This window comes from Nannobrachium achirus (genome assembly GCF_963921795.1).
Source record: "Nannobrachium achirus genome assembly, chromosome: 12".
In the NCBI taxonomy this organism is placed as follows: Eukaryota; Metazoa; Chordata; class Actinopteri; order Myctophiformes; family Myctophidae; genus Nannobrachium; species Nannobrachium achirus.
In genome coordinates, this window is record NC_137832.1 from 33,662,634 (window position 1) to 33,677,498 (window position 14,865).

At 44.4% G+C, this 14,865-nt stretch overlaps 2 protein-coding genes across 2 annotated transcripts in view; both read left to right on the forward strand.

Moving 5' to 3' along the window:
• LOC308295538 (smoothelin-like) overlaps positions 1 to 8,738 on the forward strand; it is a gene marked incomplete at both ends in the record, with an annotated part of 33,187 nt that extends 24,449 nt beyond the window's left edge. The window contains 4 exons of the mRNA XM_080738590.1: positions 426 to 504; positions 1,071 to 1,149; positions 1,613 to 1,680; positions 8,604 to 8,738. Of these exons, the coding sequence (XP_080594716.1) occupies positions 426 to 504; positions 1,071 to 1,149; positions 1,613 to 1,680; positions 8,604 to 8,738 (361 nt within the window). The remainder of the gene's footprint in view (positions 1 to 425; positions 505 to 1,070; positions 1,150 to 1,612; positions 1,681 to 8,603) is intronic.
• The window catches only part of LOC308295852 (smoothelin-like), a 28,626-nt gene continuing 22,369 nt past the window's right edge, over positions 8,609 to 14,865 (forward strand). The window contains exons 1-2 of the mRNA XM_080738919.1: positions 8,609 to 8,700; positions 12,396 to 13,120. Coding sequence (XP_080595045.1) covers positions 12,410 to 13,120 — 711 coding nt within the window. The 5' untranslated portion in view covers positions 8,609 to 8,700; positions 12,396 to 12,409. The remainder of the gene's footprint in view (positions 8,701 to 12,395; positions 13,121 to 14,865) is intronic.

Here is a 14,865-nt window from a genome sequence, read left to right on the forward strand (position 1 = left end):
TGAGGATAATAAGTAGGAGTATAAGACCCTTTGTCAGGAATGATGTGTTTTCTCCTTCATTCCTGCTAAAGTGTCACTTTTTCCACACTGGATTTGGTTATAATATCTTCCCAATGTTGATGGTTTTCTCCTGGCTCAGAGAATACTCTGCTCTCTTGGAATTTTTGTCCTTTAAGTTTCTGCCATATTGCCAGCTGAGCATGGTGTCGCTAAAAGCACCCACTGTACACAGTAAAAAATAAAGTGTAAAAATGTAATCTCACTGGTCTATTTTTACACACTGAGAGTTCAATTAACACACCGGATTTGACTGTGTAGTGTGTATGTACATGTGTGGCAGCCCCGGATGCAAATTCATGGTCAGCCATGAGTGACCAAAGTTCTGCACTTTGCACCATAAGATCTGTTTAATGCCTTTTTCACAGGGCAGAATGCAGTGACTCCTTAGACATCCTCTCTGGGAAACTGCAGGCCATCCAAGATGTTGATGAGCTTACGAAACTGGTGAGTGCTGAGAAGAAACTGGACACAGTACTGTACATACTGGCACATGGTAATTGGATAATATTTCCTGTTATGTTTTGCATTTGGATATTGCCCACCCTGCACCAAGTGTGCACCTATCCGCTCTGGAAGGAGGTCCCCCTGAGGAGGTCCCCCTTGGTGTTTCTTTTCCTCTTTGCCTGATCGATTTAATGTATACATAATCAAACTATATCAGGCGCATAACCACAAAAACACAAGCCAGAGGGGTAATAGAGGAGGTAAGTAGAGCTATTAGGGAGCATTAAACGCATGAATGTGCCTGCAACTGTTTTGATTTAAATTACATTTGCCAGACAATAATACAATACTACAGCACAGACATTCCACCTTTAATTTAGCATTTCGGAAGTACAGATTTATAATTTCTGGGTGCCTTTCCACACCATGATCAAAATAACGTTTTAAAAAGGTTTTGGGAGGAATGGGGAATATATCAGAACTGAAACTGAAGGTCAGCTAAATAGTGTGTATTTTTTGTTTTGTTGAATAGAGTTGAGTTGGTTTTGATGTGCTTTGTCGTGCAGCTCCGCGGGGCCAGTGAGTACGAGGAGAGGAAGCTGATCAGAGCAGCTATCCGCCGGCTCCGGGATGAGGAACAGCAAGGTGAGTTGTCATGGGGAATGGTGGAATGTGTGCGTGCGTGCGTTTGTGTGGTAGGTACCGGTGGTAACTGATGCAGATTCTACCTGTGATGCCAGACCAGATAGTGAATTCCTACCATTCCTGATCTCTGTCTGGTCTGTGTGTGTGAGAGGCCCTCACCACTGACTCACATTGGGATGCATAGGCCCTCTATCACACGTGTGCGAGTGTGCGTACACACACACACACACACACACACACACACAAACACACCCTTCAGCGATGACGTCTGTGTTATCCTGCTACCTGATACAGGGACATGTTGGAACCACTCGGATAATCCTGTCATCTGAACGCTCTGTTGTGTTGGTTTCCTCAGCTCCGATCTGATACATCAGGATGATGTTGAGACGGTCACAAAACACACTCTCTAGAACCACGTCCTAAGTAACCTTTTCCTGCATGTGTGTGTCATTGTTTACAGGGACTTTAGACAGGAGTAAAGCCTCCGTTCACTACCTGGAGACGCCGCAAACCAACATGGGAACTGGGGTAAGTACGTATGTAAGAAGGACTACTAGAGAGATGGATAAGATTCATCATTTAAGTAATACATGAAGCAGGAATCAGCATTATCATTCCAATGTGGATATTACACATTGTGTAAAAAAGTTGTTAAAATTGGACTGTATCGCAGTGTGCACATGTCAACTTCTATTTGTAAAAATAAACCCAGCACAGACCAATTTGCGGGTGTTTGAGTACATGTTTGCACGGCAACAGTGGCCACAGTCTTTTTTTCCCACTGCCACAATGAAAGAATTCAGCAAACAACAGGCATTGTGACTCAAATCACACACTTTGTCGTGACCATGGCCTCACTACTCACATCCATGCATGCACTGGCTGCCACGAAGCCAGGAATGCGTTTTGTTTCTTCTGCACCATCATTTTTGGCTGAGCATGTGGAGAGAAAGAAAGAAATGTATTCAGTCAGTGCCTGACATGCAGTGAAGGTAGTAAATCCTCGGTGATGAGGACAGTGTTCCAGTCTGCACTGCCATTTTTCACATCCCCGTCTACACAGGCAGTAAGGGCCACACTAAATTAAAACATTAGATTAAGTGTGGAGGTATTTATGTCTGTGTGTATATAACACACGTAATGTCATTCCTTCTGATTTGAATTGTTTCATCATGAAACAAAATCATACAAATGGAATTTACACTTTGTGGGCTGGGATATTCCTGTCTGACACTTCTTTCTTGCCTCCTTTAATCAAGCACTGATACAAGTCTTATCTCTTTGGTTGACAGGCCCTCTAGTGGATGTTGAGGTACTGTGTTTTGCCTTTGGTTTCTAACACTATTTCAGGGTTAAACTCAAGTGTTCATTTCAGATCAGATGATTAGTTTGCTACAGTGATAATAATGTATTGAAGTTCCCAGTTCCCAGTATAATGATTTATTGGGCAGAGAGAGCGTGCCTGAGGCTACATTAGATGCTATCTTATCTGTTTGTTTGATCATTGTTTGTATGCACCCACTTTGATAAATGGTCCAATGTCTGGAGACAGGATCTCTATGGGGAAAACAAAGTTAATGTCTACTCATTACTACTGAAATTATGCTGATGGATGATGTCAGTTGGGGAAAAGCTATGCTTGAATTAATTGTACTGTCATTAATGTCAGTAAATAGTCGGTCCATAAGGATATACTGCTTTCTCTGGAGTACTACTTTGACCCAAAAAGTGTAGATTTGATGGCTTTAAATTTTGTATCTGTCAATGATGGGATGGGGATTTCCACAAGTAATGTATGACGTAAAGCAAAATGGCCACTTTGTGAATTATTGTCAGTTGCACGCACTCCTTTGTGTCACAGACTCACAGACAGTCTTTTTAGATAGGAAGTAGCTGTTGCAAGTTGAGGTCATAGGACATTCAAACAAGCCTATCTACAGTACCTCACTTCCTTTTGAGCCCTATTTTATACTTTTCCCTACGTTGGCGTCGTGCAGTGAAAATAGACGATCTACAAGCTCAGTGGGCTTGTAGATCGGCTATTTTTGTTCGATTTTCTTTTGAAAGACTAAAACACCTAAAAAAAGAACACCTATAACTAGAAATACTGTTCCTACGAAACAGTGTGGGCTCGCATGGAACACCATGTATGGGCACAAAGATCTACCCTTTGGCCGCTCCTCATTGGCTAAGTGCCCTGCTTTTGTACTTTCGGTAATTTGTTTGAGGAGAATAACCTTGGTCTATAAGGTTTTGGTATAACATACTGATATAACATACTGGTCTCGAGACCACGTGTTGTTGTTATTTATATCCGGTCGCACTTGTTGGTGGTGATGTCACCCAGAACGCTGCTCCTCATTGGCTAAGGGCCCTGCCTTTGTACTGTCGGTAATTTTTTTTAGGAGAATAAACTTGACCTATAAAGATTTGGTATAACATACTGGTCTCGCCTTTCAGCGAGCCCACAATGACATGCTGAAAATAGGGATGCCAGGTGTTTAGGTGCTTGGACTGTAGCAGTGAGTGAGCCACAGGTGGTGGTGGGGGTGTGCATGGTGGTGTGGATGTAGTGGAGGAGCAGACAGACAGACAGGCCACCAGCTGTGGCCCAGCAGTCCAGTCTGTGCAGGAATGGGGACGTGGCCAAAACCAACAAGCAGCCACCGGCAGCAAGACTCCTTCTATTCACATCACATCACAGCAGCGGATCTCTTTGAGTCGTGTGTGATTGTCCCCAGGCTGATGGACGTCCCAGATAGGACAGCCAAATACGCACATGCACGTACTGTACATCACACACGCAGACTGTGTCCAACTTTAGAAACAAAATACTGTACTGGTGCAATCAAGACACAATGCAGTTGTGTCTACATACGACTCATTTTGTTATATGATACAAAAAGATTGTATCATATTCAGGTGAAAGACACAGTGTGTACACTACAGTATGCAGCATGTGTATGTTTCATCAGTGGTTGAATGTTCAGGCAATTAGTGGTCGGTCTCTGCTTTTGCCTAGAAGACCGCGGCCTATTGGTGGATATCGATGACTGTGTGTTAATGCACGTTGTTGATTTTGCGGGGATAACTGAAGCAAAGTTTTCCATCTGCCTAAGTTTGGGGGGAAAAAAGCATACTACACACATTGCTTAAAACGGTAATTATACGTATGGCTGAAAAAATGTTGGCTCTCCTTGCTGTGGGTAAAAAAAAAATACACGATTGTTCTAATTTCTTTTAGGAAAGTCTGAATAAAAACAACAACATAATTATAACTCCAGTTGGAAAATGATTTCTGTCAAATAATGTGGCAGTTCATATCTGCCTGTGAAAAATAAAATAATAATAATTAAACTGTGGCCAAAAACAAAGACAGTGTGTCAAACGTTAATGTGTCAACCAGGCTGAGGCTACCCATTAACCTGCGTGCGTGCGTGCGTGCGTGCGTGCGTTAGAGGGTGAGAGCCCCGTGGAGACAGAATGGGAGGGAAGGGAAGTCAAGGGAGTGGCCTGTTGGTATTATGTGTGTGTGTGTGTGTGATGTGGCTGAGGGAATACAGAGGCAGAGTAGAGGACGTCCTGAGTGAGGGATATAGCTGAGAGAGACCAGCAGCTCAGGCCAAGGAGAGAAGGTAAATGGCATTCAGATATTTATTTTGCTGTCTGTCATGGACCTAGCTCTCCTCTCTCAACCTGATCCCTTCTTTTGTGGAGAGTGTCATTTTTCAGTTTTCCTTTCAGGTTTGTCTTTGGAATGAGAGACCTTTATCATTTATAATAATACGACTCGGGTCTGAACTGTATTTAGTTACTAAACTCTGTGCGGTCATCAGGGTTTCTGACTAGGTGTGCATGTAGACTAGGTCAGATATATGGTTTGGTGGGTTGCACAGTGTCTTTTTATCTTTTATTGACCTTTTTGGGTCCAGCACCCTGTCTTAAATACATTTTGGATGTGCGTGACTATTATGAACTTTTTGATGCATAGACGGACCAGATTGCTATTTGTCATCTGATCTCATCATAAACATGTTGTAAGATACCTGAGGCATGAGCAGCTTAAGGGAGAGCTGTCTGGACTGTGCCCAGTATCCGTGACAGACAGGGATTAGTAGACAGAAAGGTGAGTGGATTGGGTAATACTCAGGTAAATATCTGACAGACAACAAAAGCTGTGGATGGTTTTAAATAAGAGAACTGAGTCACAGAGTTGAGTAGATTTGTGTGTGTGTGTGTGTGTGTGTGTGTGTGTGTGTGTGTGTGTGTGTGTGTGCGTGTGCGTGTGTGTGCGTGGTTTGCTACTGTACTGTATTTCAATTGGAGGTGGGCTTACTGTGCGGTTCCTCGTGTCTTAGAGTGCAGTAATGGAAAATGAGCTACCGGGTTTCTCCTCTCTGATGCACGTGGAGGCAAGAAGATCCTGACCTCATCAGTGGAATGATGGATTTAGCTTTCTTGGAAAATGGGCCCATTGGAACCGGCCTCATTAATCCCATGGTGGATCCCAGTCGTCCTCGCTGGCCGGTGAAGGGAGGCCCGTGTGTCTTGGTGACGATTTGACCTCTGATTCATTGTTCTGTGGTTCTGAGGGTTCAGAGCATTCCAGATGGCCCACGCCTTGCTGTGGTCAGGAGAGAGGACAGTTGCTGTTTTTGTGTTTACGGGGCTGAGCTTTTAGAATTATAGTCCGACACAACCGGTCCTCTTGTGGTCAGACGGTGATGATCTGTGTTTCAAGCCGCGAGCTGCCACAGGGGGGGACTCTCTGAGAGGCTCAGAGGAGCCGCCACGGGGGGGGGGGGGGGGGGGACTCTCTGAAAGGCTCAGAGCGCAGAAGTGGGACGTTGTTGGTCTTGGTTTCGCTCTTTCAGGTCTCCGCTGTTTAGGGGCCAGGGGACAGCGTGAAGCCACTAATGACAGCATGGAGGTTGGCAGCCCATCCTGAACTCTTCTCCAGCTCAAGTTCCACTTTATCTCTCCACCCCCACCCCTATGCCTTGGTGTCTGTGAGAAATATGTTCCCTGTGGTTTAGTGGGAGCTGTGAAACGATTACCGGCTGTCTCCGTCTCTTGGTAGCTGCAGAGGAGCGGAGATAGACAAAGGGAGGTGGTGGTTTCTAGACAGGTCATTCGCTTTAATTGTGTTTACAGCTGAAATGCCATTATGCCCCTCTGACTGTTTAAATGAAGAAAACTCAGAAGGGGGAGTGTCATGGAAGTGACCTTTCTCTGATGACACTTTTATGTTGAGGGCACACACAGATCCCTGTTGTTTGGTCTTAGAGTCTATCTGCCTTCCCCAGCCTCATCATCAAACACAGTTAATGACCCATTAGTAAAGCAAGCTAGAAATATGAGAGTGGAGTTTGTCCTGCACCCTAATCTGTGATTTCACGTTGATGGAAACGTGAATGGAAGCCTAACAATGGAGATGCTCAAGGCTGCGCGTTGCTTTGACGTCACATTTAGTGCTTCTACTGTTCTCTGATTTCTTGCTCTTGGGAGAGAGTTGTTCATTAGGCTATAATTTTTGGTCCGTCCTGGGTGTTTATAGCATGTTATTCACAGTCACATATTGTGTGAAATATTAAATGTGTGTCACCTTCCTGCCTTTTTTTAAGCTGAAGGGTAATAATATAATCCTGAGGCGAGGCACCTATCTCGTGTTTGTGTTCCTGTCTATTGTGAGTGTGTCTTGATTACATTTTGTGTTGGGGCTGATAGAGTCATTCCACCCTGTAATCAGCTCAGGTGGAGAAGGAGAAGGTCATAGTCAACAGAGCAGAATGCATGGGATCTTTCTCACCTCCACCTTTCAGGTGTGTTTAACTGGAGCAGGTGTTTTGTTTGTTCACTCATTAACATACCGTCATTCAAAACAACCGCAATCACACGCTGCATTGATTATTTAAGACCCTTTCAATGCGCTGCTGTGATTTTATTTTGCACTCTGCTGCCGACACCCCTGCTAGGCTCTGATCAACGATAACCTTATTTACAAAGCTGATTGTGCGTGTTGGTGGGTGTGTGTTGAGTGTATGTGTGATTGTGTTTGTGTGTTTGGAAGATCGTTTTCAGCGCTTTTGGATGCTGTGGAAGGCAGTAAATCTGGCATAAGTATAGTTAGATTGTTTAGTTTCAGTGTATTTAAGGTCATGTCCTGTATATTTTTACAGAATCAAGCCAGGACCAAGCCCAAACATTGGTTTGACTATTCTTACACTAGGTGCATCTTGCCAAATACGATTTCAGTACCATTTTGAATTATAGAAGTGTGCACAGTGTGCACAAAACAGGCATTTTCACTGGTAGCCACAAATACGGACACACACAAAAAGGTTTCTCAGGCGGTGCAGCCTCGTAGATTGTACATGTGTGCGAGTGTGGTGGCACGCATGTGTTTGTGCAGCTGATTCTGCTGTGGAGTTGGTCCAGGTTGTGCTCCAGAGACCAAACATAGTAGTGGCACTGGTAACAGTGTGCTTCTCTCACCACATCTCCCTTTTCCCCTCCATATGCCAAAATGTTGCTGTGTCTCCAATCTCTCCATCACTCTCCTGCTGTTACTCTGCTTTATTAATGCAGATTAAGGCCAGACTGCTATACTTTGACCTTGCCGAACAACACGACATGCTGATTGATGCTCCACTCCACACAAACTGGATTTACGAGGAGCGGAGCTTGCCAAAGCTAACACGGTTGTGGGTGCATCTCAGGTGCATCTCACTTGAGCCGTAGCACAACGGACCACACAATGGATGGTGTTGGCCCGCTTGTTGGTTAGGGAGAAAACACAGCTTTTATTATGTCAGCTGGCCAGCGCCGGCTCTCACCATGACCTCATCAAGGCTGTCTCTTGTTTGTAAGGTGCTTGACCTTGACCTCCAACAAAAAGCTCTGTTGACTGCTAATAAACTTGCAGAAGATAAAAGGCCTCCTGATTAGGGCTGTCACGATATGACATTTTACATGACGATTAATTGTCACTCAAATAATTGGCGATTAACGATTTAATTGTGATTTTGTCGTTGATAATTACATTTCTGTTTGGCTTGTAGGCTTTGAAGTTGTACATGGTAGATATGACACATAACCTATAAATTACTGACATATTTGACAACTTACTAATTAAAAAATAACTTTGATAGTGGAAATAGCCGATCTACAAGCTCACAACGCGTCGCAATGGACGCGTTGTGAGCTTGTAGATCTGCTATTTCCACTATTTCTGAAATTTTTCAACATTCACGATTATGACGATTATGACAAAATAATTGCGATAATGTCACATAATCACGATTAGACGATTATGTAATAATTGTGACAGCCCTAGTTGAGATGGGTAATTTGGCAGTGACAGGGACACTCCTTATCAGTACGGCTAAGAAATTGAAACACGTAATGCCTTTTGCGTATTGAAATGAACTAATCGTGTATTGTTTATACAGGACACTGAACGGGAGAGCTTTTGCGAGCGGACCAGATCACAGATCCTGGAGGTTCGCAGCCACCAGACACATCAAGGCAGAGAGCTGCAGAGGACAGGTGAGGAACAGCTGTTCAGCACCAAACACTTCATCTGACTATCCTTCAAATTAGCAGCCAGTTGTTCCTTCTGTAGCATGTCTACACAGAACGTACATGACCATAAACACCTACTGTCTGGCTCTGTAGTTCCTCTCATGTTTAGCCATGCCACACTGTTAGGACCGTTGTACTAGTGAAATACAAAAGCATGTGTATACTGTAAACCTTCACCTAAAGGTCAAGTTCGGATAGGAGCGAATAACTTAAACACAACACTGACCACCTCTGTTGCCTGTACCTACCACCACACATACATGATCCTCTGCAATTTCCTCTGGATTGCTTGTTAAAATAGCCTGCCAAAGGAGGCATTCTCCTGAGGTGTTGGTCATGAGGTCATATTCGTGTAGGCTGTTTTAGCTCTTTTACAACTTTATTAACTTTTTGTGTGACACCCACAGTCACAGACTTAAAACCTCTGGCTTAAAGTGTGACACCACTTAATGAACTAACTGTCTCTGTTAGCCCAGCTATAAATAAAGCAGAATGAATACTAGACTTCTGAGTGAATGAATGCACTTCGTTCACTCAAAGCCTTGTGACTTGTACACACACCTACGTTAATACAACTAGACTGTACAGAGACCAAAATACATTGTTGATGACTTCTATACATGGCATGAATTGATAGTTATCGCCTGTCTAATTACTATGCACAGGCCAGCCCAGAGCCTGAAGTATTTATTGCACAACTACTGTATGAAGAAATACTCCTACCAGTTACATTTTGATCATCTGTGGTTCATGGTTAGAGTTGTTGTTGTTTTTTCCCTCTTATGTGAGCCCAGCCCTTGCTGACCTGAGCCTGGTTTTTGCCTGTTGGGATCTTGGAGTTGCAGCCATAATAATGGCATTCTGTGTGGCCTGGTCTGCCCTTCACTTAGCTCCCAGTGTCCTGCTGGACCAAGGGCTGGTAGTGTGTTTACGGGATAGCAACTGAGGGAAGCCCATAGCCACACCTCTGCTATATAAAGCTGATACCGGAACAGAACTAAGGCCCAGAAACGTCCCACTCCCCTCCTGATTTATCCTTGCCTTACAATTAAGTAAAGGGTGAAACTACGGCCAATGTCGAGGGCCCACCTTAGAACAGCCATAGAGTTGTGGTGGGAAGGAGCCTTTTGAAATAGCTGTTGATACACAAAGACACAGGACGTTTGTGGCTAGGAAAAGGACAGGATAGGTGGGGCAGGCCAGTGGTACTTGAGGGGTGGTTGTCTTTTGATCAGAGGTAAGATGATGGAAATAAATATGGTACATTTGAAGGATGTGTAGGGCCTGTAGGGCAGTGATTCTCAATCTGTGGGTCGGGACCCCCAGTGGGGTCCCCAGATGATTAACTTAATGTGCAAGATTGTTATCTCACTCAACAGTAAACAAATCAACTTAAAGTTTAAGTGTATAGAGGGTATCTGCACATTTCTAAAGTGACAATCTAAGCACTTTTTAATACCTCTAAAATGACAAATCAAACATTGGCCAAATTGTCAAGTATTTAGAGGCAGAAATTGTGAAAATAGCCGATCTACATGCTATTTTCACAACAGAACCGTGTTATACAAATTGTAATGCCTCAACTCTAGTGCTCGGGACGGTTAAAATATGATTATTGGGGGTCGCAGCCTGAAAAGGTTGAGAACCACTGGTGTAGGGTACTTATATAATACTGTACCATCATTCTATACCTTTATTTAACAAACAAAATGAAGCTCATCCTAGACAGTTTTGCAGACTTTTGCTCTTCGTCTTTGTGCTGTACAGTATGTGGCAAGGCTGTCATTTAGGAAATGACCCGTTTACAGAGTTTCTCATTGGAATGTGCTGACCTTCATTCAAGTTCCCAAGGGTGGTAAACTTGCTCAACTTTGAACCTAAAATTAAAAAGACCCCTGGGTGTTGTTTGTTTGTGCACTGTGTGAGGAGTGCACAAGTGCAGGCTTTTTTTGCATGGTTATTTTAGAACACAAAGCAAGTCTCTCATTATCCAATAGAAATGGGGATTTTCCCATATATTTCTCACAATGGACCTGACGGTGCTCCAGTGCCAAAACCATAAGGCAATGGAGTGATTGTTTATAGAAGGCTGTTTTGGGTCTCACTTCAGCTGATGGTTAATTGGACTTGAATGAAGCCCATCGTTTGTTTAAAGCTGTGTCTGTGAAGTGGCCCATTCAAAAGACCTCATAGAAACTAAGCAGGCATGTTGTCATAGAGTTATCACGTCTTACATAACCATAGTAATCAGCAACCTTGACCAAGCATATTTTTTTGACCAAGCACATTTCTGACAAGATTGTTGTGCCTGATTTTCTTTTTAAATACACTATTTATGCAACCTTCTGTAATCTGTATCAAACAATCATCTGCTTTAATTGAAGAAGTTTAAGAAAGAAGTAGTTGAATAGCCAGTCTTGACCCTGTCTTTTTAAAGTTGAAAGAGGTTGTGGCTGCCTCGAGCCAGAATGGAATTTTCCCTTCTAGATTTGGTTTGTAAATGACAGGCATGCATACTTTGCTAGCCCTATTTGGTTATAAGGACAGTGCCATCACATGATGCAGAAATGTTTTCACACAATGGTTTGTGAAGCAGCATAGTCCCCAGGGGCTGCTAGAGGAGCTTTTAGACCAGGGGTCTTCAACGTTTTCAGGTCAAGGACCCCTTAGTTGAGAGAGGGATGAAGCAGGGACCCCCACAACCTTTTCATAGATTCCATATAGTTTCATTAAAGTGGTTACTATAAAGAAAATAAGAAAAAGGTTTCTACCACATAAAGATTTGGAGGACCCCCTATAGTAACTCTGAGGACCCCCTAGGTGTCCCGGACCCCCTGTTGAAGACCCCTGTTTTAGACCATTTGTCTTGTTTTACTTCAATCAAAATGCAAACCGCTGATTTATATTTAGTTGCACCTGATTTATAACTAAACCGTTGGAGAGTGGTTTCAGATGGTCAGTGGGCACTGCTGTGTTATTTGGAGTAGAATTTCCTGAGGAGAGAAGGAGAAATGACGGCTTTTGGACCCAAGTCATGGTCAATGTTTTCTTTATTAGGGCCCAAGGGTACTAATAACTTAAGGATACCTTTGTTGTACAGACAGGAGCTTTAAGCAATCCAGAGTTAAAAACAAGACATCACACAGCAATACAGTTTCAAAAGAAGGGGACGGGAAGTACTTGTGCTAGTCTCTATTTCACCCCCACTTCCTTCTAGACTTCCTGTGCCTGCCTTCCACTTATGGCTCTTATGTGTGTTCCTGCTCTCCTTTTGTGCCCTTTCCTACTGCTTTACGCACATCCATTCCACCAACAACAACAACACAAATCTTGCCGAGGAACTGAAGTAGGTTTGGAGGAAATGCCTATATCCCCTCTACGTCTCCACGTGCCTCCTCTGTGATCCCCAGTAGATATACTTGTCTCCAGCCCTTTCCCCAGAGGCTTTAGGGGCTGCAGGAAGCATTTTGTTTCCATCAAGCACTCCAGCTTCACCACCTACTTCTTCCTGCAACATAACACCACATTCTGTTCTGTTCAGCACAGAAGGAAAAGTAACTGATAGTGAAACACAGGAATATATGATGTCACGCAAACCTGTTTTGATCAAAATGTGACCAAGTATAAAGTATCTTATCATTGTGTTTTTGCTGCTGTAGGCTCCAACTCCGGTATGGTGTTAGTTCTTGACACCCTGGTGAAAGATGAGGGTCCAGGACCAATGCTGACCCAGTCCCAACAGGAGGCTGTGCCAACAGAGCTGGACCTGGTTCTGTCCCAGCGTCAGAGGTCTGACTCGGGAGCTTCGGATAACAGCCTGACCTCGGTGCCACGCAGGGCCCTCATGGACTCCGGGCCCTCGGAGAAGATCCTGGGCTCTGCTTTCCGGGCCAGACTGGACTCCGGGTCCTCAGACAGGAGTCAGGGGTCCCCTCAGCGTGGCCGCCTGGATTCCGGGGCCTCTGAGCGCAGCATGGGCTCCCAGTCACGCTTCCGACAGAGGCTGGACTCGGGCGCTTCTGATTCCAGCGTGAGCTCCAGGCCCCGCCTGGGCTCTGGGACTTCAGAGAGCGCCAGTCTGTTGTCTCGGAAACGGCTGGACTCAGGGATGACTGACCTGAGTGTGGGCGTGTCCTCTGTTGGTAGGGGTCTGGTGGCAGATGCAGAGATGGCCATGAGTGGCTCCTGCTCCAGCATTGACTCTGAAGGGGATATCGGCAGCCGCCTTCCAGTTGGCCTCCAGGATCAGCCCAGCCACGACTGCTCCACCAGCATCACTGAACAGGAACAGCCCGATGGGTCTGTCTTGTCTAGGAGACAAGGCTCCCACAATGGCCTGGTTAATGGCAGTGCCGTGGTAAAGGCAGAAATCCAAGAACAGAAGGTATGAATCCCACTCAAGCTGTGTGCATGGGAGAAACCCATGGCTATGACACAGAAAAATCCTAAACTCTGAGAGTGTAAAAACTTATTTTTTACAATCTCTGAGTAAGGCTACAGTACATCAACACAGGCCATTTGCCATGTAGCTTGCTAATCAGCTGTCTTAACCACACAACAATATTTATCTTAACATCACCACTGGAGGGGGATGTTGAGCTATACAGTTTCCACAATGTGCACTTGCAATCTGAGCTATCTCTCTCTCTCTCTCTCTCTCTCTCTCTCTCTCTCTCTCTCTCTCTCTGTCTTTCTCTCTATTCCCCTCCCTCTATTTCTCTATATGTCAAATAACACATGACACCTCATTCTTCTGTTACTCCCGGAGCTCCCATTGGCATCTATAAACACATCGTGTTGAACTAATGTTAGGTGTTGTTTGGTTACTTTGGTTACTTGAAACACAAACAGCCTCTGCATTCTGTGGATTGTTAAAAGTCCTTTTTGGTTCTGCTTCGCCTCAGAGCTGTGTTAGCCGCACCTACAGTCAGAGAGGTATGGTCACTAACATACTGTAGGACAGCAGCTCTGCGTCCCTTCATCTCACTGCACCTGGAACACAGAGCACATAAACATGCACAAGGCCAGGTTTGTTCCTTCTCCTTCGTCAAGAAAGATGTTCTGTTCACTTGGGGACTCATGACGCCACCGTGTCGTCCCTCTAGATGTGTTTACCCAATGAAGGCCCCAGACATCTTTATAGTTCCCTGCAATATACTCTGATACCCAGCCTCCTGAGAGTACTGTAAACATACCGGGGCCCATCACGGCCCCTCTGCTAAAAAAAGAACAGAGGCCCACACCGCCTCACTCCAAACACCAGTGTTACATAATGAAAACACTGCATGTGTATTCTTTTGTGTGTGTGCGCGTGTGCGCTTTACCGTGTCCAGTGAACCCCTTTATGCCAGTGCAGGGGCGTCATGAACTTGAATGTGTTTTGCTGCCCTGGGAAATGCTCTGTATAGCAGTTTGACAATGACTTAAGGACAATGCATGCTTCTTCCCACGTCCAAACCTTTCTGCTGAAAGGGGGTTGATATAACTACGAATTGACGCCACTCCGAACTTCTGATGGGCGGTCTCAGAACCTGTGCACCCCCACATGTCCTGACTCCGAACTATAGTTTGGAGAGCCTGTCCAAACCAGAACGTTGTTCAACGTCAGAAGGAACATGTATTGGCCTTAAGGATCCAGACCTGTGTACATGTCAACTGCTCTCATTTAGGGGTGGGCGATAAGGTGATTGAGACGATACAATGTCTCCACGATAGGCCTTTTCAGAGATATTGTGATACAATGACGGAGCCATATCAAAATTCCTGTTGAATTGTTAATACAGAGATTCATTTCAGAAACCTGCATTTGGGTCTAAACTCTAAATCAGTAGTTCTCAAACTTTAAAATGTCACAGAGTTACATGTAAGGGTCAAGAGAGTCCCTGGACCCCACATTGAGGACCACTGGTCTAAATGGTCTGTTACTCCTTTTTCTTTTAGTTTGTGTTACCTTGTAGGTGGTTATACTGTTAAGTAACTTGAAAAATAACCATAAAAACCAACATGAAAAAGAATCATGATAAGATTGTGTATCGTGATTCAGCTTGTAAAGATATCATGATATTGTATTTTCCATATCTCCCACCCCTATGCTCATTGCTCATTGTTATGATCAGAAAAGTCTTTAAT